Source organism: Natator depressus, chromosome 16 (genome assembly GCF_965152275.1).
Source record: "Natator depressus isolate rNatDep1 chromosome 16, rNatDep2.hap1, whole genome shotgun sequence".
Classification (NCBI taxonomy): Eukaryota; Metazoa; Chordata; order Testudines; family Cheloniidae; genus Natator; species Natator depressus.
Window position 1 is genome coordinate 8,389,370 of NC_134249.1, and position 25,678 is coordinate 8,415,047.

At 42.9% G+C, this 25,678-nt stretch overlaps 1 protein-coding gene across 11 annotated transcripts in view; it reads left to right on the forward strand.

The window, feature by feature from the left end:
- CACNA1B (calcium voltage-gated channel subunit alpha1 B) overlaps positions 1-25,678 on the forward strand; it is a 474,760-nt gene that overhangs the window by 406,754 nt on the left and 42,328 nt on the right. For all 11 annotated transcript variants that reach the window (XM_074973540.1, XM_074973544.1, XM_074973546.1 and 8 more), the window contains 5 exons: positions 1,397-1,462; positions 2,056-2,147; positions 7,522-7,672; positions 16,096-16,223; positions 25,319-25,415. In XM_074973540.1, the coding sequence (XP_074829641.1) occupies positions 1,397-1,462; positions 2,056-2,147; positions 7,522-7,672; positions 16,096-16,223; positions 25,319-25,415 (534 nt within the window). The remainder of the gene's footprint in view (positions 1-1,396; positions 1,463-2,055; positions 2,148-7,521; positions 7,673-16,095; positions 16,224-25,318; positions 25,416-25,678) is intronic.

The window sequence follows — 25,678 nt, forward strand, 5'->3', positions numbered from 1 at the left end:
CCAAGTGGTTCACTGATTTTCGGGGTCTTGCAGGTTGTTTCCATTGGGAGGAGAAATCGACAATGGAGTCAAGTATATTCATTGGTATGATCCTGTTTACTTACAAGGAATGTACGAAGGCCTGTTTCCCTGAACACAGGAGGAATCAAACAGCAGGAGATAGGTTCTTTGCTTGCAGTTTCTAAGCCTCTTTCCAGCTGGCACTCAGCCCAAAAGGCCTCTCTCTCAGCTCTTTCCCAGGGTCATGCTACAAGTGCTTCCCTGGCAGTCTGTCAGGCTCCCTTGCTCCCTTCTCTGTGCTTCTGAGGTGTTTCTCCTGCTCCTCTCTCTCTCTCACCCATAGCTGCAATCAAATCAGTCTCCTACCTCTGCATTTGTTACCGGAATCCCAGGAAACTCCTTGGACTGCATGGCCCAGGACTGCATGTGGTCTGGCCTCGAGCGATGGTTTTCCCTTGTTTCAGCTCTCACTAAAGAAAGGGGCATTTAATTGTTCCCTCGTTTAGCCTGAATTGATCATCACGCCCCACAGCTCCAATGAGGTAGTCTGAGTGCCCGGCCCTCCGAATAACAATATTATTGTCCCCATTTTTTACATGGGTGGAAACATAGGCACAGGGGAGTGAAGAGCCTGATCCTGAGCACCTACAGCTCCCCCTTATCAACGTCTCTCTTCCCTCACACCGTGCTGGTGCTAGCTGTCTTGTTGAGGGGATGCAGCTCCACGCATTCTCCTCCCCTCCCATCTGCTCCAGGGGGAGGAGTGAGCAGGGACATTGCACCTGCTCACCCACATGCAAGGTCCTGGTGGCCTGCACAGATTGGGTTCATACTAACTCTCAGCGGGGGCATCTAGGCCGAGTCATGGTCTAGCCCTTAATGATTTATCACTAAAACTTGGGAAACTTTTCTTTTTCCCGCCAATGTAACTTTCTGCCCAATTAAAACCAATGCTTGCTTCTTTGTAGATGTATTTTTCTCAGATTACGTTTTTTAAAAAAATGTTTAGAAATAGCTATTTTATCACTGTGTAACTTTGCCTGAGAACTGCCAAGGTATGTCATTACTAAGCTAAAGTACGCACCATGCTGTCTGTTGTTGCTTCCTCTCTGGGTAGGTTCTGTCTACTCACAAGGATATGTATACAATATAACACTGGGGGAAACTAACTCTATAAAAAAATCCTAATGGTTTGTAATAAGGCAAGACCTGCTGCCAGCTGTGTATCTTCTGAAGGTCTCCTTTGTGCTGCAACTGCTCCAGTTTCTCTTGCTAGTGCTCTCACCCAAACCACACACAGTGTGAAGAAGCACCAGGCTAACCAATAATGAATAAAGACTGTTGGCTAATCTGTGGCCCTGCTTTGTTAATGCTGACCCTGTTGGTTTTTCTACAGGCCTTGCCTTATGTGTGTCTCCTCATTGCGATGCTCTTCTTCATCTATGCCATTATTGGCATGCAGGTAACATTTTGGCTTCAATATCTAAAAATCTAAGATTTGCCTTGCTGACGCAGAGCATTAGACAAGCTATGGGCCTATTTCAGAGTGCTCACCAGGCTCCAGAATAGGAGAGGTGCAGAGAAGCCACCTTTGCTCCCACCCCAAGGTCCTGTGCCAAACAGCACTCAGACGCACTGACAAATTAGGCCCTGGGTGTCCAAAATGAGTGTTTTTTCCATCTGGTATTCCTTGGGGATCCAGTGCAGCTCTGGTGTTAAGTGGAAGTAACTCTGATTGAAATCAATGAAAGTTACACCTGCTTATGCTAAAGCTGAATTGGTTCCATCAGTTTTGGGGACAGCCAGCTTCATTTGCCATTTTCTCTTCTGTTTGACGTCTTTCCTGCTCCACCCCTGCCTCCACAGTATATGTTACATCCCTTTTGCACATCTGCTAAATGTTGACTCAATGCAAGTTACATTACCACCCTCTCTAACATCTGCTTTATGCCCAGTTATGCCCACTGAGCCACTCTCATACTTGGGACCAGAGATTCCCAGGGGAGCTTACACCAGGCTGCATTTGGTCCTGATTGCTTTTGTTTTCTTTTGCAGGTATTTGGAAACATTGCACTAGATGATGATACCTCAATTAATCGGCACAACAACTTCAGAACTTTCTTGCAAGCCCTGATGCTATTGTTCAGGTAAATAAAATTAAATCTACAAACTTTTAGGCTTTCCACATGAGTAATAAATAAGTTTCTGTCTTCATGTGCCAGTTTAATTGTTGAGGTTATTTGAGTTATATAAGTCCTCCAAGCGCAGCAGTTGTAGTGAAGCATAACTCCCTCCATTTTCTGTTCCTCATGGTTAGAGCTGTACACATCAGATGGAAATGTATCTACCAGACTTTGCACACAGATTGCTGTTTCATTCCATGTGAGTTTATGCCACTCGGATTTTGCTGTTCTGAGAGATTCAACGTAATGGTTATTTTTGCATCATGAGCAACTTGAAAATTCATATTTCGAAACTGCTTGTGGTTCAGAATGAATCCATTTCCACTTGGGCTCCTTCGCGTTGGAAAAGGAATCCATTTTTAAGTGAATTGTAGCAATATTTTCAGCCTTCTGTTGCCTTTTTTGTGGTTCTAACAAAAGGAAAAAAAACCCTCAATATTTGGGAGCTTCACCTTTTATTGTGTGTCTTTCACTGACATAGTGTGTGCTATATGTTATGCACAAGAAATGGTTAGTTTTTGCATAAGGCTCCTGCTTCCTCAAGCCGCTAGCACCAATATCAGGGGCTCAGGCTTTGGTCAGCCAATGAAACTTGATTCTGATGATGTAATGCTTGTAACTGGATATTCTGCTAAGGATCTTGATTAATGGAGTGTGTGTATAGCCAGGCAGACCTGAAATTAGCTCACTCTGGTTTGTTCATGCAGTTTAAAATAATCTGGTTGAAATTAATCTCTTAATTTCTGGGAGACTGGTACTATATGTGAAAGAAAGCATAGAATCAAATGAAGTAAAAATCTTAAATGAGCCAAACTGTACCATAGAATCTCTATGGATAGTAATTCCATGCTTGAATAATAATATAGCAGTAGGGATATATTACTGACCACCTGACCAGGATGGTGATAGTGACTCTGAAATGCTCAGGGAGATTAGAGAGGCTATTAAAATAAAAAACTCAATAATAATGGGGGATTTCAACTATCCCCATGTTGACTGGGTACATATCAACTCAGGACGGGATGCAGAGATAAAGTTTCTTGACACCTTAAATGATGGCTTCTTGGAGCAGCTAGTCCTGGAACCCACAAGAAGAGAGGCAGTTCTTGATTTAGTCCTAAATGGAGCACAGGATCAGGTCCAAGAGGTGAATATAGCTGGACCACTTGGTAATAGTGACCATAATACAATTAAATTTAACATCCCTGTGGCAGGGAAAACACCACAGTGGCCCAATACTGTAGCATTTAATTTCAGAAAGGGAAACTACACAAAAATGAGCACGTTAGTTAAACAGAAATTAAAAGGTACAGTGCCAAAAGTGAAATCACTGCAAGCTGCATGGAAACTTTTTAAAGACACCATAATAGAGGCTCCATTTAAATGTATATCCCAAATTAAAAAACATAGTAAGAGAACCAAAAAAGAGCCACCATGGCTAAACAACAAAGTAAAAGAATCAGTGAGAGTCAAAAAGGCATCCTTTAAAAAGTGGAAGTTAAATCCTACTGAGGAAAATAGAAAGGAACATAAACTCTGGCAAATGAAGTGTAAAAATATAACGAGGAAGGCCAAAAAAGAATTTGAAGAACAGCTAGCCAAAGACTCAAAAAGTAATAGCAAACATTCTTTTTAAGTACAACAGAAGCAGGAAGCCTGCTGAACAACCAGTGGGGCCACTGCATGATCAAGTGGCTAAAGGAGCAGTCAAGGACGATAAGGGCATTGCAGAGAAACTAAATTAATTCTTTGCATCAGTTTTCATGGTTGAGGACGTGAGGGAGATCCCCAAACCTGAGCCATTCTTTTTAGGTGACAAATCTGAGGAACTGCCCCAGACTGAGGTGTCATTAGAGGAGATTTTGGAACAAATTGATAAACTAAACAATAATAAATCACCAGGACCAAATGGCATTCACCCAAGAGGTCTGAAGGAACTCAAATGTGAAATTGCAGGGCTGCTAACTGTAGTCTGTAACTTATCATTTAAATCATCTTCTGTACCAAATGACTGGAGGATAGCTAATGTGACACCAATTTTTAAAAAGGGCTCCAGAGGTGACCCCAGTAAGCCTAACGTCAGTACCGGGAAAACTGGTTGAAACTAGTAAAGAACAAAATTGTCAGACATATAGATGAACATAATTTGTTGGGGAAGAGTCAACATGGTTTTTGTAAAGGGAAATCATGCCTCACCAATCTACTAGAATTCTCTGAGGGGTCAACAAGCATGTGGACAAGGGGGATCCAGTGGTTATAGTGTATTTAGATTTTCAGACAGCCTTCAACAAGGTTCCTCACCAAAGGCTATTAAGCAAAGTAAGCAGTCATGGGATAAGAGGGAAGGTCCTTTCATGGATTGGTGACTAGTTAAAAGATAGAAAAAAAGGGTAGGAATAAATGGTCAGTTTTCAGAATGGAGAGAGGTAAATAGCGGAGTCCCCCAGGAGTCTGTACCGGGCCCAGTCCTATTCAACATATTCATAAATGAGCGGGGAAAAGAGGTAAACAGTGAGGTGGAAAAATTTGCAGATGATAAAAAAAACTACTCAGGATACTTAAGTCCCAGGCAGACTGTGAAGACGTACAAAAGGATTTCTCAAAACTTGGTGAATGGCAGATGAAATTCAATGTTGATAAATGCAAAGTAATGCACATTGGAAAACATAATCCCAACTATACGTATAAAATGCTGGGGTCTAAATTAGCTGTTACCACTCAAGAAAGAGATCTTGGAGTCATTGTGAATAGTTCTCTGAAAACATCCACTCAATGTGCAGCGGCAGTCAAAAAAGCGAATAGAATGTTGGAAATCATTAAGAAAGGAGTAGATAATAAGATAGAAAATATTGCATTGCCTCTATATAAATCCATGGTACGCCCACATCTTGAATACTGCCTGCAAATGTGGTCGCCCCATCTCAAAAAGATCTATTGGAATTGGAAAAGGTTCAGAAAAGGACAACAAAAATTATTAGGGGTACGGAGCGTCTGCCATATGAGGAGAGATTAATAAGACTGGGACTTGTCAGCTTGGAAAAAAGACGACTAAATGGAGATATGATAGAGGTGTATAAAATCATGACTGGTGTGGAGAAAGTGAATAAGGAAGTGTTATTTGCTCCTTCTCATAACACAAGAACTAGGGGTCACCAAATGAAATTTATAGGCAGCAGGTTTAAAACAAACAAAAGGAAGTATTTTTTCACACAACACACAGTCAACCTGTGGAACGCCTTGCGAGAGGATGTTGTGAAGGTCAAGACTATAACAGGTTTCAAAAAAGAACTAGATAAATTCAGGGAGGATAGGTCCATCAATGGCTATTAGCCAGGATGGGCAGGGATGGTATCCCTTGCCTCTGTTTGCCAGAAGATGGGAATGGGCGACAGGGGATGGATCACTTGATGATTACCTGTTCATTCCCTCTGGGACACCTGGCATTGGCCACTGTCAGAAGACAGGATACTGGACTAGATGGATCTTTGGTTAGATCCAGTATGGCCATTCTTATGTTATTAATTGTAATAAAATCAGATTTTTTCAATCTTGCCCCTGGATCCTTCAAGCCAGATCCTGGCTCCTGGTAAGGCCCTTTTTTTTGCAGCTGCAGCAGCACTGGGGACTGAAAGGCTAGTTTAACCAGCCAGTTGAGGATACTCCTAGAAAAGGGGGAATTCCTGAGTGGCCTAGAGCTGACTTCACTGTGGAAGGGTACACAAAGGTCTGGGGCCTGACTCTGGTGATCCCCAGTTGCATCTTGCACAACTTAGAGAAGTCTCGTGGCTACTCTGACTTGCCTGAGGAATTGAGGATCAGGATCAAAGGTCAAAGGATCAGGCCCCAGGAGCAGGGTCAAAGCACATGAGTTGGGTACTGTGTGGGAGGTTTTCACTGTCCATGCTGTAATATCCTATGGTTAAACACAGGGCTTCAGCACCCAAGGCTGCCAGTCCAGCAACATTCACCAGCATTGGGGTTCACTGGAGTTTGTAAAGTTTAGGGGGGAAAAAACAAATGGAATAACAAATATGTTAGGACTTCAGAGCCGCAGCACTTTATGCCCACTTTGCACAGGTGTAAACAGCTACATAAGATGGGGAATCAGGCCCTCTGGCAGAAGTTATGGACTTGATGCATCAATTATTGGGTGAAGTTCTCTGGCCTGTGATATATGGGAAGTCAGACTAGATTATCATAATGGTCCCGTCTGGCTTTATAATCTAGGAATCTGTGAAACTAAGTGTCAGAGGCAAGGTGGGTGAGGTAATATATTTTATTGAACCAACTTCTGTTGGTGAGAGAGCCAAGCTTTTTGAGACACACAGAGCTCTTCTTCAGATCTGTGTGGTTCAAAAAGCCTGTCTCTCTCACCAACAGAAGTTGGTCCAATAAAATATATTACCTCACCCACCTTTTCTAATATCCTGGGACCAACATGGCAGCAATTACATTACATACAAGCTAAGTTTCAGTCATTTGATGGAAGAATGCTCGGAAAAGAGACAAGAAGTGACCACTGCTATGGGAGAAGATACATTTGGCTCAGTCCCTCTGGGATTGGTGAATTTATTTATTTTTAAATAGCGTGTGACAGTTGGGAGTCACTTTGGGAAAATTTAAGGTTATATTTACATCTGTTTCTTACTACAGGAACTGCTGCCATATATAACCTAAGGAAAGAGAGAGGGGGGAAGAGGTTAAAGAAAAACCCAGGAGACTTTCATAAAAAAAATGCATCTGTGTCAGAGTGCTAGGCCACAATATTCTGGTGCATCCACCTAAAATGATAGATTAAGACAGAAGAGTCTGTTTTTGTTGATTTTCAGCCACCATCAAGGCAGAGCTGTTGGATTTGGGGGTGGGGGGGTTAATCTTCTTTGATTATGTTTGTCCTTTGTACCTGACTGACTTCAATTAATCTATTTTCACTTTCCAGGAACTGATTCCGTTTATCCTTGTCAGGTTGATTTTGGTTCCCTGTAACAAGGTGGTGGTGGTGGTGGGGGGGGGGATCGTTTTCATTTCTTTCTTTGTTTCACAAAGTTGGTAAATGAATCAGGTACAGTAAATGCCAGTGCAAACTGCTTCCAAGAACGCATACCAACACACAAAAGCCAGCCATGCAAGCAGGAGGTAGTTTGTAACAAAAAATTGATAAAGGAATTCAAAATAGAATTTAGAAAAGATTGTTAGAGGGTGTCTTTTTGGTTAATTTGATCTCTGTAACAGGTCCAGGCGTGCTGGGCAGAGCTCTATTACCCCAATGATGTACACTTCTGCAGTCAAAAGAACTCACCCTTTTGCCTTTCACTGAATGTTTGTCCCCCATCTGTAGGAGTGCCACCGGGGAAGCTTGGCACGAAATCATGCTGTCCTGCCTCAGTAACAGAGCCTGCGACAGACTCTCCGGCCTCACCAAAAACGAATGTGGCAGCGACTTTGCCTATTTTTACTTCGTCTCCTTCATCTTCCTTTGTTCCTTTCTGGTAAGTCAGTCCAAGTTTCTGCTTCCTTTCCATCTTATCAAACCTCAGGCATCACATCAGCCCACGCTAACTCCTCCAGCTCCCTTCACATTTAGCACGGAGTAGGTCCCTCTTCTCCTTCCCAAATCCTTGTTTTCTGCTGCTTCCTAATTATGATTTAGACAACATTACAAGACAGTTCCATTAAAAAGCATTTATTATCATGGTGATAAAAATCCTTTAATCTCCAAAGAGATAATTTAGTAATTAGTTTATTGCACAGGTTTTTATCTTTCTCCCCAGGAGGGGGGTCTAATTTATGGAATTAAACATTAATCTGTTTTGTCTCCATTTTTATATGGGCTTTTGAAGAATGGGATTCGGAATGGGGAGGGGTTGGGGGGGTAGGGACACCGTCGGCTCTGTGTTGCTTTCAGAAAGGATCAGGAAAGCATCAAGTTTGTATTTTATTTGTTGGGGGTAAAACCTGATAATTTTCCACTGACAGTGTTTGGGAAATTTTCAGTCACGAAGGTGAAAGAAGAACGCCAAGCTGATTCTGCCATTGTTCATCAGGCAGGGCTGGAACTCGTCTTTTAACAAAAAACATGTTTTGCCAGTCCCTTGCAAACACGCGAAAGGCTATCCAGTCCTGGAGGCTGATTCCACCTTCAATGATGCAGGGGTTTTATGCTAACATAATTCCATCGGTGTCAGAGAATGGAGAATCAGGCACATAGGGAACAAACTCAGAGACTGAAGAGTTGAAATCACAGCTCTGAAACTTACCAGAAGGCAAACAGGATTTATCTGTTCTACTCTACATATGATTCCTCACTGCTTTCCACTGTACAGACAAGAGATTGCCTTAAAATTTAAGAGCTGTTTATGAATCAGAACTTCACAAATGCAGCCAATCCCTATTACCCGCAAAAGACTCCGTCCAGGAAAACTAGCTTCATATGGCATTTATATGTTGTAGGGAGACGTACCACCTCATAGTCCACCATGAGGTCCTTTGGCCAGCTGGAGCCTTCTCCTTGGCATCTGGCATCTTACTCCTTCCTGCATGGATTAAAATTTGTAGCACCCTGGAAGCTGATAAAAAGTTACTGAGTCCATTTACTGATTCCTTTAGAACTCCACCACTTTAAAGCTTTCCTTGTATAAATCCCTAACCTAACATCAGAAATTCTCTATTTAAAAGTCCATTAATATTCCTCGGGTTCTCCCCGCCCCCGTGAAAAAAACCTCACCGAATCACGCCAATTTTCACACTCAAAATGTAGTAGCGGAATTGGAGGCTGGCGTACATCTGTGACATATATAGCCCTGCATGATCTTACGCTTTGAGTCAGTGCTCCCGAAAGCTCTGGGATGACACCCTTCGTTCATTGGCAGGCCATGTGGAGGCCCCAGGCTGAAGAGTTAAGGAAAGGAGGCGGGGCTCCAAAAATAGATCGTGAAAAGTAAGCCAGCTGCAGTATTTCAGGACAGACTCATTACTCGTTTTTTAAAATGTACTTGGCACTTCATTGCAATAAAACATGTGGTTCCCCACAAACGATTAAACCATTATAGAGCAGCAGCCTTGCCAGCAGGGTGTGTATTTATGGTTTATTAGATTTTGTTACATCACAGAGTTGGGGGAAATTATGTAATGTATTGGTTTTTAACATTGCTTCAGGGGCTTTAAGGATGTCTGGTTTGGCATCATTTTCCTTGTTTAATTTGTGCCCTTTGATATAAAGTCAAACTAGCAGTTAAATAAACCTGTATAGACCCAGCCTTGCACTGGGGACGACACAGAACTCCACCACCTTCTACATACTGGTCAAGTGTACTGGCATCAGTTCCACAAAATGAGCCGAGTACCTTCAGCAGGAATTATTTCAGTGGTCTCAGCAGCCCTGATGTAGTCAGTGGCCTTCAGTGCCAGGCAGGCAGGAGGGTGGCTGCATGGAAGCCATCAGGTTTATGTAAGCTCTTACCTCCTTCACTAGCCACCTCTTCTTATCGGTGTTTCTGTCTGAGGAGGCAGTATTAAGTGTAACTGAGCCTAATGCATGTTGGCGATAGCAGAAGGGATCCTGAGAAAGTATAGTCTAGGAGTAACATTTTCAAAAGCACCCAAGTGATTTAGGAGCCTAGGTCCTATGTTCGAAAAAGACTTAGGTATTAAAAAACCTAAGTCCCACTGATTTTCAATGAGACTTAGTCTCCTAAGTGTCTGTTACTTTGTAAAATGGGACTTATGCTCGTAAGTGACTGAAGCATTTTCAACGGTCCATTCCCAGGTCCTTAAGAAGATAAGAATGGCCATACTGGGTCAAACCAATAGGCCATCTAGCCCAGTACCGTATTTCTGACAGTGGCCAGCGTGAGATGCTTCGGAGGGAATGAACAGAGCAGGGTCATTTTGAGTGATCCATCCCATTGCCCAGTCCCAGCTTCTGGCAGTTGGAGGTTTAGGGACACCCAGAGCATGGAATTGTGTCCCTGACCATCTTGGCTTATAGCCATTGATAGACCTATCCTCCATGAAAGTATCACGGTTTTTTTGAACTCAGTTATACTTTTGGCCTTCACAACAGCCCATGACAATGAGTTCCGCAGGTTGACTGTGCATTGTGTGAGGAAGTACTTCCTTTTCTTTGGTTTAAACCTGCTGCCCATTAATTTCATTGGGCGATCTCTAATTCTTGTGTTATGTGGAGGGGTATATAACACATCCCTCTTCACTTCTCTGTACTATCCATGATTTTGAAGACCTCTGTCATATCCCCCGTAAATCATCTCTTTTCTAAACTGAACAGTCCCAGTTACAGTCCTGCACAGATACAAAATTCGTATCTACATCTGAGCCACAATCTGCAAAAATGGTCCATGGATATCCACATCCGCGGATGCGGATATCAGCGGATTTGCAGGGCTCTAGTCCCAGTAGTTTTAATCTGTCCTCATATGGAAACTGTTCCATAACCCTAATCGTTTCCGTTGCCCTTCTCGACTCCTTTTCCAATTCCAATATATATTTTTTGAGATGGAGCAAGCAGAGTGGCATACAATATTCAAGGTGTGGCCATAGTACGTATTTATATAGTGGCATTAGGGATCTTTTCTGTTTTATTATCTATCACTTTCCTAATGGTTCCTAGCATTCTGTTGGCATTTTGACGGCCACTGCACATTGCACAGATGTTTTCCGAGAACTGTCCACAATGACTCCAAGATCTCTTTCCTGAGTAGTAACAGATAATTTAGACCCCATCATTTTTATGTATAGTTGGGATTATTTTTTCCAATGTGCATTACTTTGCACTTATCAGCGTTGAATTTCATCTGCCATATTGTTGCCTAGTCACCCAGTTTGATGAGATCCCTCTGTAACTCTTCACATTCAGCTTTGGACTTAGTTATCTTGAGTAATTTTGTGTCATCTGCAAATTTTGCCAACTCACTGTTCATCCCCTTTTCCTGATCATTTATTAATATGTTGAACAGCACACGTCTCAGTACAAGATCCTTGAGGACCCTGCTATTTGCCTCTCTCCACTGTGAAAATTGACCATTTATTCCTACCTTTGTTTCCTATCTTTTAATTAGTTACTAATCCATAAGACCACCTTCCCTCTTATCCCATGGCTGTACTTTGCCTAAGAACCTTCGGTGTGGGACCTTGTCAAAGGCTTTCTAAAAGTCCAGGTACACTATATCAACTGGATCACCCTTGTCCACATGCTTGTTGACACCCTGAAAGAATTCTAGTAGATTGGAGCCTGGGACAGGCTCCTGGATACCTGGATTCTGTTCTCCACTTTACCAGGTAGTCAAGTCAATTCACTTTTCTGTGCCTCAGTTTCCTTACCTGTAAAATGGGGTTAGTAATACCATGTAAATTGGAAGAAAGGTCTAAAGAGTGATTAATTGGCATTCATATGGTATATTACCATATATTACCATATATTACCGTGGCAGTAAATTAGGGCCTGGGGATGTCTTTATTAGTGGGTCATGAGTAACAGCAATAGTACTTCCTGTACACGATCCCCCAACCAAAGATCCACCCCCTCCACAAACTCAAACCCCAGACTTAATTGCCTGGTTTCATTTTAATGACTTGCCGATGCTGCGGAGCTGGAGACCGCTAAATTCTGTTTGATTTTGTTGATCACTAGCAGAGAGCTGGCAAACTGCTCCACCGCACTGTTTCTGGTGCGCCATGTCAAGCCATGAAGCAGCACCCAAATCAGCATATGAGCTCCACGGATAGAGAGCAGAACCATAGAAAGCTGCCTCATGCTTCTCAGGTCTTTATCCAGCACATGGGCATCACTTCCACCTTTTGGGTGAGAGAAACATGATCTTACCTGTCTTCTGTGACCTTCCTACCCTACCGTCTGAGCCTGATTCAACTCCTGCTGAAGTCATCGTGAGGTTTTCCATTGACGTTAATAGGAGTTGGGTTGAACCCTTATCTCTCAGGAACATTTACCAACCTGTGTATTAAGATCTTGCTTTTGGAGGCAGAGGCCTTTTGCACGCTATACTTCCCATCCCTGGGGTCCCTTTGAGGAGTCCTATCTCTGAGATCCTAGCAGAGGACATCCAGGTTCAGGACTGGTTCATCTGAGCTGTTGTGTCTTGATTTGCTCTGATCTGAGCAGCACTGGGAAGTGCTCTCAGGAGAGGAGCTGCATACCTCCGAATGATGGGTTGATTGATTGGAGCACCTGTGCCACTTTCTGCCTGCATTATGAATAAGGCAACAATGTTTCTCCACAGAGAGAGAGTGAATCACATTGCATCGGTTATGCCCTGGATTGTATCATGCTGTATATCTGCCTCAGTAACGGAGAGAGACGTTTCCTGTTACAATAATACATATGTATTGAATTTCACACTGGCGAAAGATGCTGGATTAGCAGCCCTGGAGAACAAACTCCTCTCTCTATCCACTGCAGCAAGTCGAATGGGAAGCAGCGTCCCCGTGTTCCCCAGCGTGCTTCAATCCTGCCAGGCAGGGAATGTCTTTAGGCGATGAGAAGGAACTTTACTTTCCAGGGTCCATTCAGTCCTTGACTCTCTGTGGAGGGGATCATAAAGGGAGCGTAAGGTCGTGTGCTCACCAGCTGTGGTGTCCCCTTGCATCAGGGTGCGAAGCTGTATATCGTCATTGTTCCCAGCACCTCCTGCTGGCCACCTGCCTCTGGCTGGGCCTTCCGCGGCTCAGCCCTCTGGCCAAGTCATAAAGTCCAAACCCCTTTCAGATAATAAAAAGTCCAAACAAATCCAGTGTAATATTTCTTTGGCCTCTCTCAGGCCAAACTAGTAACTACTTCTTCTCTAGCAGGATTCCCCATGCTGCCTGCCTCCCTCCCCCAGGGACTCTGGCACTTTATCTCAGGGGTCGCCCTGCTCCCATGGGAACCTAACCTGCCTTCTATCCATTTGTCACATTCTGGGGTGCAATCCAGACCAGTGAGGGGTTGTGTCATCATCTGCCCTGTACCTGGGTGCCTCACTGCTCTGCTGCTGTGGACACCAGCAGACAAGCATGCAGGTGACACCTGGAGAGTGTCTGTGCCATATACATCCCTGGATCAGCAACTCTGACCCTAGCAACCTGCCTACAGCCCCACCCTGGCTTCCCCCAGCATTGGTTACTACTAGCAGGGTGACCTCAACACACTCCCAGTCCCAAACTTTCCCAAACCCATGTGCTCTGCAATGTCCAGTCCTCTCCTGCAATATTCAGAGGAATAATAAGGTCCGTTTGGCCCTTTAAAGAGAGAAAACCCAACATCTTATCACTCTAACTGGAGTTAACAAGCACTTTAGTTCTAACAGAACACTGCTGGTTTAGATTAAAGTAAAATAGGTTTGTTATTTACAATTTAGAAGATGGGATTTTAAGTGATTTCAAGTATAAGAGGAAAAAGTTAGAAATGGTTACAAGAAAACAAAAGTGAAACATGCTTTCTAGTAACTAAAACTCAACTTGGCAACCTACAGTGTGGGTTCAAGATGGCTTTTCTCACCCACAGTCTTCCAGAAGGACAGCTGAACCTACCCCTACCCCACCCCCCAAGCCCGGGTCAAGATCTTCTCTGGAAGCCCTAAGTGCTGGTTCCTTTATCTTCTTAGGAGAACTTGGGTTCTCTGACTCTTTCTTTTATAGTCTAGTGAACGTCTGAAATGGATTCTTCTGAAGGTTATCCCCCAAAGTAAAGTTTATTCAAATTGTGAGGAAGGTGACATGAAGTCTGGTGGTGAAGGATGCTTCATGCTGTTTGTGAAAATGCAAATTGTTCTGTTTTTTCAATCTCCTCCCCTTGTTAGCTTGATGGCCCTGTTTACTGCATATGTGTAAATTAAGGTATACCCAGGTTCCTTTGTTTAGAACAGAACTGTTTAACCCTTTCACCTAGGCCAGGCTGTCTGGTGTTGAACATGGGCCAGTAACATCGTGCAGAGGGAATTCAGAACTGGACATATAAGTCAAGTTGCTACATACATTTCATCCTGATATCATTGACCAGTGAGCAATTACTGTGTGCAGTGATACCTCATAAGGCACATTTTGTACAAAGATTATCACAATAGTGTGTAGGGTGTGAATACAGGAGTTCTTAGGGTCACACTGTTGTAGGCCCTAGCTCAGGGCTTTCCCCGCACAGGAGTCTACTCTGCTCCAGGCGTGTTTCTTCTACCACATTGACTCTCCTTCTTACTCCCTTCCACGGGGCCAGTTTCTACCTGTAGGGCTCTGTGGGATGGAGGCCTATGCCCGTTCTCTTCGCATCCTAACAAGAGGAGCTCTGCCTCTGTTTCCCTTCTCCAGATCCTGACAGTTCTCTTGGCGTTCTCACTGTCAACTCCAAGCCCACATTCAGGGCCTGCCCCACACAGGCCTATTCTACCCCCTGTGGGCTCCTTCCAGCCTGCACCAGCTGCAGGGCTTCTCTACAGAGAGCGTCTTTTCTCTCCCCCTTCCTTCTAATCAACGTGCCTTTTATTCTCTTCTACCAGCCTCTTTCTAGCTCAAGCTGCTCCCTTGCTGATTAGCGAAAGGGGCGTCACCTGGCACACCTGATTGCTCCCAGGTTTAGCCCACAAGGTTTTCATGAGTCAGAATCTCAGGGTTGGAAGGGACCTCAGGAGATCATCTAGTCCAACCCCCTGGTCAAAGCAGGTCCAATCCCCAATTTTTGCCCCAGATCCCTAAATGGCCCCCTCAAGGATTGAACTCACAACCCTTGGTTTAGCAGGCCAATGCTCAAACCACTGAGTATCCCTCCTTCCCCCCCTCCCCCCCGCAAGTAGGCCCTAATTCTCCTGAAGAGCCATTGGCCCCATGACACATTAGTGCCCTTTGCAGTGTTGGGCTTTGTGATGTGCATGCCTGGGAAATGGACTTAGACCAGCAGCTCTTTTTATATGGGCTACTGATCATCCTAAAACAACCTTAATGCTGTCAAAAAGAATGGGCCAAATGGAGTTCCTGACCCTGGCTCTGTGGCCAGGAAGAAAAAGCTAAGCCAGCAAATTCTAATGTTATTTCTTGACACTCACAGCAGACTTCTACACCAGGCGTTCTCAAAGGCTCTCCACTCAGGACCCCCCAGAACAATCAGTGGCGATGGTTCCAATCCCACAATCCTTTCCAGTCACATCCTAGGTCTCTTTGGCATCCTGGCAAGAAAACAGGGTTATTTTGGGGTCTGGGGAGGTCTGATGTAGGTAGTTGATGGGGTTGGGTTTGTGGATTCTGGAGAGAAAGGTGGGTGCTCTTGGATGGGGACCGACCTTCTGAGTGGAGAGCTGCCGGTACTGGGGGGACGTTGGTGGTGGGGCAGGAGCTGTTTGGGGATGCTGAGGCAGAGATGGATGCTCTAGGGTGGGGTTTTAAGGAGTGGAGGGGAAGGTGCTGCTGGGTGTTGGTGGAAGGGTTGCAGATCCTGTTAGTTGCAAGGTTGGGAGGGGTGCTTCCTCTTCTCCCTTGCCTCTCCATGTGCCTGCCCCGTGCTCTGCTCTTGCAGTGACTGACGCTCCTGGAAAAGGGCAGTGCATTCAGCCTGTGGAGTCAGGGGTTGGGAGGGTCTCCTGTTACCATGCTATTCCCAATGGGTGAGGAGCTAGGGTTACTTACAGGCCCCACAGGAGGATTTCTCCAGTTCTTGCTGGCCTGACGGGGGAATAGTGGCAGCAGTGCCACACCACATGATGATGAGGGTGCAACCAAGCTTAAAAATTGTGCAACTTCAAGGCAAACATAGGGATGTGGAGAAACCACACCTCCCGCTAAGCAAATAAGTGCATTCTCAGTTTGCAGCTTCATTCTTCCACCTTCTTCAGCTACACATCTTAAATCGAATCCACAAGGTAAAAGGCAAGTGTGTTTCTTTCCTCCCCAACCCCAACATCCTTTTCCCCCTATGCAGATGTTGAACCTGTTTGTGGCTGTAATCATGGACAACTTTGAGTACCTGACACGAGACTCTTCCATCCTAGGACCCCATCACCTGGATGAGTTCATTCGGGTCTGGGCTGAATACGACCCAGCTGCCTGGTATGTACACAGCAAATATGTATATACACAATATATATATAGACATAGTCCATATACTGTTTTTAATGTGACTACAAGTCCACAAGGAAAACAAAATCCAGAGCTGAAAAGAGCTGGGGAGGTGAACATTGCAACCCAGATTCACTGTGCGCTTGAGATTTAACAAACCTGATGTAGTTACAGGGGAATTTCCTTTTAGCTGATATGAGAACCAGAAAAGAAAAAAAACTCAAACCCTTAACAGTGCCAGAAAACGAATGGGTCCGATGCAAACAGAGTGCCTGATCCTAGCTCCATGGTCCTGCAGAAAAGGCATTTATTATTTCTGGAAACACAGCTGAACACCTTTGGTTTTCATTTCCAATGTGAAGGGGGGAAAAAGTAGAATCTCTCGCCATCTTAAGCATGTTAGTTAACACTTGAGATTAAGTTCTCTAAAACCAATCTAGATACACAAAGATTATGTAGCATTTGTTAATAGACAAGAATTGCCTTAATAATTTAAAATAATAAAATACAGTGTGTATTTGTTTTGAGGTCACGGAAAACCAGTGAAGCTTTCTTTTCACGTTTTCAAGGTGCCATTCCTCCCTAAAGAGTGTGGCCCTGATTTGCCAGTACTTTGCACGTCAAGTCATCACTTTCAGCTGTGCAACATCAGTGTAAAATGCTATCAAATCATAATTCTCCACTCACACCCGGTAGCATTTTACATCCACTCTGAACAGGTGTATGGGACAACATATGTTGCAAGGCAGTGGGGGAAGGACTGAATGTTTTTTAATAGAGCATTGGTTTGATTAGAACATACAACTTAAATAGAGAGGTATCATCAGAAATTGTGTTTTGATCCTGGAAACATCCATTGAATGGCAGCAAGTTACAGATGAGATCTTTGATCTTTTTAAGAATACGCTGGTTTGGGGGCAAGAGGTCGAAAGCTGAGACATGTAAAGCAATAAAGAGAAGAAAAACCAATAAGCCTAACTTCTCTGAGCCTTTCAATTCCCAATGAATCTCCAATAAAACATCCTTGGTATACAGGCTTGTTAAGGGAAAGGGTTTTTTTCTCCCACCCAGAAAGTGAGGTTTTGAATGAAATCTGCCTTGGATTTTTTTTTTAATCCAAATACAGTAGTGGAGGAACCTACACACAACTGGCTGGGTCCCTCATGGCAGGAAACACTGCAATAAGAGGAGAAGGAGAATGTTACCACAGAATAAGGGTCAGGCTGGAAGAGTTTTAGGGTAGAGGTGAAGTGGGGGTTGTCTCCCACAAGGTTGCCTAGTTACCAGGTCCCGGAGCAAAGTTTACTTGAAAACATTGCAACGAATGTAGGGGAGAAAACCATTGTGTTACGTGCCACCTTTCCGACAACACAGGACACTCAACCGCTACAGAAGGCTTTAAAAGGGCGAAGAGCACTCCATAAACCTGAAGGTTTTAGATGCTCTGAAGTGCAGTCAGAACCATTTCCTTGATCTTTTATAGCTTTCGGAAATGGTATTGGGGACAATTTTTTTTACAAACTACCACCGACTTCTTATCCCCCATCCTCCCCACAAAGCCACCGGGCAATGTGTTTTCCACAAAATACAGCTCTCTTGTGAAAAGGCTTCCGACTTGTACATCTACAACACACAAGCTGCCTCCAACCCCTTTATGCTTTTCATCCTCTTTTTGTTCCCCCGCAAGCAGAGCTGAAGATGTAGGGAAAATGTTTATAGATAAGAACTTAAACCCCTAATAAGAATGCACTTAAGCCAATTTAAATCAAACTTTAACCAATTTGGTTTAATGTAGTAGCTTTAGTACAGTAGGTAAATCTGTTTAAACATAATTTATACCATCTCAAGTGCATCCACATTAGGGATTTGAACCAGTATAACTAGATTTTAGTTAGTGCAAGTTTCTAATACAAACTAGTCCTTAGTGAGTATCTGATCAGCAATCAGTGGTTATTTTTCATTTGCAAATCCTGTCCACTTTCTTACCACTGATGGGAAATTCAGTGAGGCTGAAAATTTGGGAATGTCCATTTCCCCTATAACAAATAACTTCAAATCCCATGAGCACCAATGAGATAAATTACCTGTGTACAAGAAAAAACACCAATGTGCTTTTCCTAAGATTCAGATGCTCAGACCATTGGGGTCATACGGAGGGTGGTTTCTGCATGATTTCCTCATTCTTTTGGTTCTGAAGTGAAAGATTAAAATGTTGGTTTAAAATGACACTTCCTTTTAAAAAGTAATGAATGCATACTATGTCACACATGAAGATCAAGGAGCTTGATTCTCTAATCTATTCCAGTTTTCCACTGGTGTGACTCCATTGACTTCGGTGGAGTTACTCTCAAAGTACCACTGTGTAAATCAAAGGGGAATCAGGCCCTTTGATATCTTAGGCCTGGAGCCTTCAAAAATGTGCCTTTGCTTAATTTTACACGTGCAAGTAGTTCCATTGAAGTCACATACATCAACTAAGCATATTCTTAAGTGTTTGCAGGTTTGAGGCCTAAAATATCAGTGATTTACACTTTCTGAGGCAGGACCTTTTCTTCATAATGCAGGTATTTACATGTCATGGGGAATAATAGATAATCATAATAATTTGCATGAAAAGGGATTACATGGCAGTGTGATCTAGATTTAGGCAAACTAGATTATTATTCCTACTTTTATCGCTGCCTTACTTTGTGACCTTTGCCAAGCCACTTAACCTCTGTATGCCTCAGTTTGTCCATCAATAAAATGAACAGAATAATGCCTTATCCATCTTTGTAAGCGCTATGAGGCTCCTAGATGAAAGGCGACGTGTGAGTGCAAAGTGCAAATATTATTATGTATATGGTAATGGTTATATATTTATTTTAATATTTTATGTCTTTAAAATATTATCTTCAGTGTCACCATCTTTCTCCCGGTTATTATGTCTTTAAACTTTCTTGGGGGAAAATATTCAAAATGTTGAGAGAGAGGTAAAAACAGGAAATAGCACTATTGTTTTTAAAAAAGTATTTTGCTAAATAGAAGGTAAATATGGGAATGCTAATGGATTAAAGGGTGGTAGAAATACCATACATTAGAGAGAGAGAGCGCGCTATGAACCCTACTAATCTGGTTCTGGGGAAGATCTCTCACATGTAAACTGATACTGACAAATGGCAATCTCTCTTTAGCCATCGGCCACTTTTAGTCATTTTAAAAAATAATAGCATTGAACTTCAAGATGACCTGCAAAATAAAATAAAATTGGATGTATGGCCTTTTTTGTTTCTTTAAGATGTATAAAGAAGGCCTGAAAGATGCTGTATTTTTCTTTACTATGTGTTTTTCCCCCTTGGAAATATTAGGAATGTCAAGCCGTTTGTCAGAGTTCTTCTTGGATGACTAGAAGTGTGTACTGTAAGTGTTTTCAGCTCTTAATTGAAGGAGCAGGGTGGTGGAATCCCTAACAAGAAGAGCTTCTCTCACAAGTGTCTGAGATAAATAGGCATTAACAAAGGCAAACGAAAACCAAAGAGATTTAAATTGCCTAACTAAGAATCAGTTCCACTGTCAGCTAATCGTGGTTCACTACAGTGGCATGTGTCATGTCAAAAAGCACTAGCTCTTCCAGGCATCCACAGAGTCTCTCAGGGTAGACTTATCTCGGGGCTTGTCTAGGCACAGGGTTTGCACTGATGTAACAATATTGATTTAGAAGTTTCAGTCCATTCGCTAAAAGAAAATGCCACAATAATATCAACATGCCATAGTTTAATATCAGTTTAACTGAATTCATAGTAGTGGGTTACACCAGCTGAACTATGTAGTTTTCTAAACCGATACAATTATACCTGTGCAAAAGCTATGAGTAAACCAGCTAGGACTTTCTAATACAAAAAACAAAACCACATGAAAATATTGGGGTGGGGGAATCTCTAAGGACTTTTTTATGTATCATAAAGAAGCTTTAAAAAAGTGTGGGGGCAGGAGGGGTATAATCGCAGTTTGCTTTCCTTTGCAGGTTTCCTTGAAGTTCGGTGCTGCTATTTTTTTAGATGATTTGGCTAATTATAATTAGAAATAAAAGTAATCCATGAAGTTTCTTAATCCAGCTGCTGGACTAACTGAAAACATTTTTTTAAATAATAGAATTAACCATAAAAACAACTTTGCAATAGTCTGATTTCAATTGTTACAAATGGGATCTGAATTTTCTCAGTCCTAATCAGTCTCATAAGTCTCTTAAAATAGCAAACTACTGGGCTGACTGTTAATCTTCTGTGTTCTTATATTTCAGACACATTAAAGAACTATAACATTAGTGACTCTCATAATTAAATGTGGTGGTTAGAATATCTTTTATATTGCATTGTAGTTCGGACAGTAATTAAAACAACCACGCTGCTTTATGCTGTGGCTTTTGTAGAGAAACTGGAAGTTCTCCCTCTCTAGATCTGAATTAAGGTGTCTACCACCCAGAAAACCCAATCATTGTCAAACTAACCTTGCTTCTAGAATGTTTTCCTCCTCACCCTCTGCCATTTGCTATGTTCTGTAGGGGAGTGATCTTTTGGAACAAGGCCTCCCTCCTTGCCTATGCTGTTATAACTTGTGATGTTTTCTTTCCAGTTGCCGGATTCATTATAAGGATATGTACAATTTGTTACGTGTCATTGCTCCACCCCTTGGCTTAGGAAAGAAGTGCCCTCATAGGGTGGCATATAAGGTTTGGAATTTCAGAGAGTCTGTCCAGCATTTCCTTCTTTGGTTTTCTTTTTTTTTTTAATCCAAACTGCAAATGCAAACGATACTGAAAAGAAACTGGAACGTGACTAACCCGTTGCCTGAAAAGGAATGATTGACTGCCCCCTTATCCCTTGATGCATCAATTCTCCATCTACTCCTACATCCCAGCTGGCTGGAGAAAGGCAGCCTTATGAGACAGAGAACTCAAAAGCTTCCATCCCTCATGGTCTAGATGGGAAGGGGTGAGGAAGGGGCAACACTCGATATATATATGAGAGAGAGAAACAGCATAATAATATTTCTGCAGAATGCTGAGGAGAAAAATCTAAAATTCAAAAAGGTTTTAGACTGTTTTTTAAACTAAGAGCTGAGGGAAAGCCGACAGATGCAGAGGACCACACGGTTCCAGTGCAGACCTCCATTAGGGATGAATTTATTAAAGGGGGAACTCTATAGTTCAGGAAAGATGATAGGAAAGAAATTGGTGAAAATAAAGGCAGGGCTAGTGAGGAACAGTCAAATGTAAAAGAATCCCATTTAAATATAACATATGGAGGGAAGCAACTGAATATTGACAAAATGTACAAATGCTTATGTACAAATGCTTATATACAAATGCTAGAAGTCTTGCGTACTAAGATGGGTAAACTGGAGTGCCTGGCATTAAATGAGGATAATGTTATAATAGGTGCTGTGGAAACTCAGTGGAATGAGGACAATCTGTGGGAAATGGTAATACCAGAGTGCAATATATATAAGAATGACAGAGTAGGTTGCACGGGTGGAGGAGTGGCTCTGTCTGTGAAAGAAACCATAGAGTCAAATAAAGTAAAAATCATAAATTACTCAAACTGTACCATAGAATCTCTTTGGATAGAAATTCCCCGCTTGAACAATAGGATTAGGACAGTAGGAGTATAGTATTGAGCACCTGACCAAGATGGTGATGGTGATTATGAAATGCTCAGAGAGATGATAGAAGCCACAAAGACAGATAACGCAATAATAATGGGGGATTTCACCTACCCTCATATTGACGTCACCTTAGGAGGGTATGCAGAAATAACATTTCTAGACATGTGGAACAGCTTCTCCTGGGACCCACAAGGGGAGAGGCAATTCTTGATTCATTACAGAGGTTCAAACTAAATATGTATGCCCCTCCCCACAAAATATAAAAACAGTAAGAGGACCAAAAAGATACTGTCATGGCTAAACAATAGAATAAAAAAGTCAAAATGGTTAAAGGCAAAAAGACATCCTTTAAAAGTTGGAAGTCAGATCCTACTGAGGAAAATAGAAAAGAGCATAAAATCTGGCATGTCACGGGTAAAAGTGTAGTCAGGCAGGCCCAAGAAAGAATCAGAAGAATAAATAGCTAAAAATTCAAAAGATAACAGCAAATATATTTTTAAGTACATCACAATCAAGAAGCCTGCCAAACCGTCAGTGGGGCCACTGGATGATCAAGGTGCTAAAGAAGCACTCAAGGAAGACAAGGCCATTGCCGAGAAGCTAAATGAATTCTTTGCATTGGTCTTCACTGCAGTGGATGTGGAGGAGATCCCCAAACCTGAGCTATTCTTTTTAGGTGACAAATCTGAGGAACTGTTCCAGATTGAGGTGTCAGTAGAGGAGATTTCTGAACAAACTGATAAACTAAACAGTAATATGTAACTAGGACAAGATGGGATTCACCCAAGAGTTCTGAAGGAACTCAAATATGAAATTGCAGAACTACTAACTGTGATATGTAACCTATTGTTAAATCAGCCTCTCTACCAGATAACTGTAGGATAGCTAATATAATGACAATTTTTAAAAAAGGCTCCAGAGGTGATCCTGGCCATTAAAGACCAGTAATCCTAACTTCAGTACCAGGCAAACTGATTGAAACTGCAGTAAAGAACAAAATTATCAGACACACAGATGGAACACAATATGTTGGGGAAGAGCCAACATGGCTTTTGTAAAGGGAAATCAGGCTTCACCAATCTACTAGAATTCTTTGTGGGGGTCAACGAGCATGTGGACAAAGAGGATGCAGCCAATATAGTGTACTTGGACTTTCAGAAAGCCTGTGACGTGGTCCCTCACCAAAGGCTCTTGAGCAAAGTAAGCAGTCCTGGGGTCCGAGGGAAAGTCCTCCCCTGGATCAATAACTGGTTAAAAGATCGGAAACAAAGGGCAAGTTTACACTTAAAATGCCGCATTGGTGCCACTGCGCTACTGCAGTGCTTTAATGGAGACAGTCTACGCCGACAGGGGGGAGCTCGCCCGTCAGCACAGTTACTCCGGCTCCATGAGAGGCGGTAGCTGTGCCGCAGGGAGGAGCTCTCCCGCCGACACAGCCCTGTCTACACGGGGGGGCTAGGTCAGTGTAACTGTGTCACTGGGGGGGGGGCAGGGGGGATTTTTCAGCCCCCTGAGCATTGTAGTTATACCAGTATAGGTCTGTAGTGTAGACCAGACCATAGGGTAGGAATAAATGGTCATTTTTCACAATGGAAAGAGGTATCTAGTGGAGTCCTCCAAAGAGCTGTCCTGGGATCTGTGCTGTTCAACCCACTTCATAAATGATCTGGAAAAGGGGTGAACAGTGAGATGGCAAAATTTGCAGATGATGCAAAGTCCAAAGCCTAGTGCAAAGGGTTACAAAGGGATCTCACGAAACTGGGTGACTGGGCAACAAAATGGCCGATGAAATTCAGTGTCGATAAGTGTAAAGTAATGCACATTGGGAAAAATAATCCCAACTATACACAAAAAACAATGGGGTCTAAATTATCTGTTACCACTCAAGAAAGAGATCTTGGAGCCATTGTGGATAGTTCTCTGAAAATGTACATTCCATATTCAATTCATATGATCAATGAGGTTTAAAAATCTACCAGAAATATATTTTTTCAGGTGGGAATAAAAACCGCAGGGCTGTATTTCAGTGTTGAGATAGTGGCTAGGCATAGAAACTTTTTATCCTTTTGGTTTTGTCAGTTGTTTCTCTCTTCCTTCCTTTTCCCCATCTATCAGCCATCTGTGTAGTACCTGGGAGTGTGGTCTAGTGAGCACTCTAGAGCATTTGGGCTCTATTCCTGAGTCTACACCTGACTTGCTGTATGAACTGTGCCAGTTCATTTACCCTCTTTGTGCCACAGTTTCACCATCTATACAATGGAGATAATAGTTTTCCTGCTTCACAGGGGGGTTAATATTAATTAATAATGCTCTTTAACATGCTTTGGTATCCTTGTATGAAAGACCCTGTGGAATTACAAAGTAGTATTAACACACAGCCACCTCGGAAGATAAAATCAGACGCTACAGTTATGTCCAAAGTCAACAGCAGCACCAGTAGGGGTAGCAAGCCAGGAAGGGATGGCTTTTCAGCTCTGCCGCCCCTTCTTCCCAATGGAGGATTTAATTTGTCGTGGACTCCGGCTGTAACAAAACTCATCAACAATGGAGCCAGAGTTGCAAGGCTTCTGTTGAGCCCCTGCACTTCCTAGCTTTTTCCACTGCTTCCAAACTCGCAGGCTGGTCAACGTACCCTTGTAATGAAGACAGTAAGTTAGCCCCACTCGCAGATTGAAGGTGGGCTGGGATCTATGCGGCTGCCCTGGTCAGAGCTGAATCTGAGTTGTTGGAGGAGTCTGGCTTCGTTGGATAGGGTGCTGCAGAGATTCAGCTTTTTCTGGGAGTCTGAGCAATCTTAGGCTGCCCATGTGAAAAAAACAAAAAAGGATTCTTCTTCTCCTTCTTCTTTCTCTTTTAGCCTTTAACCTAAATTGGAAGCAAAACTCCTTATTCACAAAAAAAAAAGAGAAGCATTTTATATGTCACATCTGTGTCTGTCCCATAACTCTGCCTACCAGCTCTCCCTGGCATGGTGAATACAACCATTTTTTTATTTGAAAAACAAGCAAACAAAAAAAGCAACCCCCACTTTGTCGTCCCCCCCCAAATCCCTACCCACCCCAATCCCTTTCCACGTCCACTGACTTAGACATCAATCATTCCGTACTGCTGCCGCAGGGATTAGAGTGTCAGCGTTTAACCTGGGATTTCTCTGCGATGAGGAGACACCCATGGGTTCAACCAAAGGGACGGAAGCGGAGAAATCCTGCAGTTTACCCTCCTCTTTATTTTGTTTATTTGTCTCTTTCCTGAGAAATCTGATTAACCAGATATCTGTTTTTCTTGTCTGCTTTCTCTCCCGCTCCCCCCCTGCATTTTCCTCTCCCTGGTTTCGTTTCACCCTTTGTGTTGCTCCCCGTTTTTATTTTGGTTCCGGTTTGATTTCTGTCTCCTCCTGCTTTTGCCACCACACCCCCTCTCTCCCCCCCGCCTTCAATTCCAAGCGGGCGCATCAGTTACACTGATATGTATGAGATGCTGAGACACATGTCCCCACCTCTAGGCCTGGGAAAGAAATGCCCTGCTCGAGTTGCCTATAAGGTAGATCATCCTTAAAAACTCCCCAAACCACCGGTGAAAGCTTCTTTTTGCCATGGCTGAAATGGGTGCCGTTTTCCTGTGATATTATTGGTGTGATCCTGAGTTCTTTCTGGTGCTTTATCTTCTTTCTACGCAGACTGGATTTTAAACATGCCACATTTTTGATAATATTGTTTTCAGTCATTAAAATTGTGACATGTTAGTTTGTCTTTCCAGCTATGTCTCCACCTATCTATATAAGTGTCGCTCTCTGTATCTTTCTG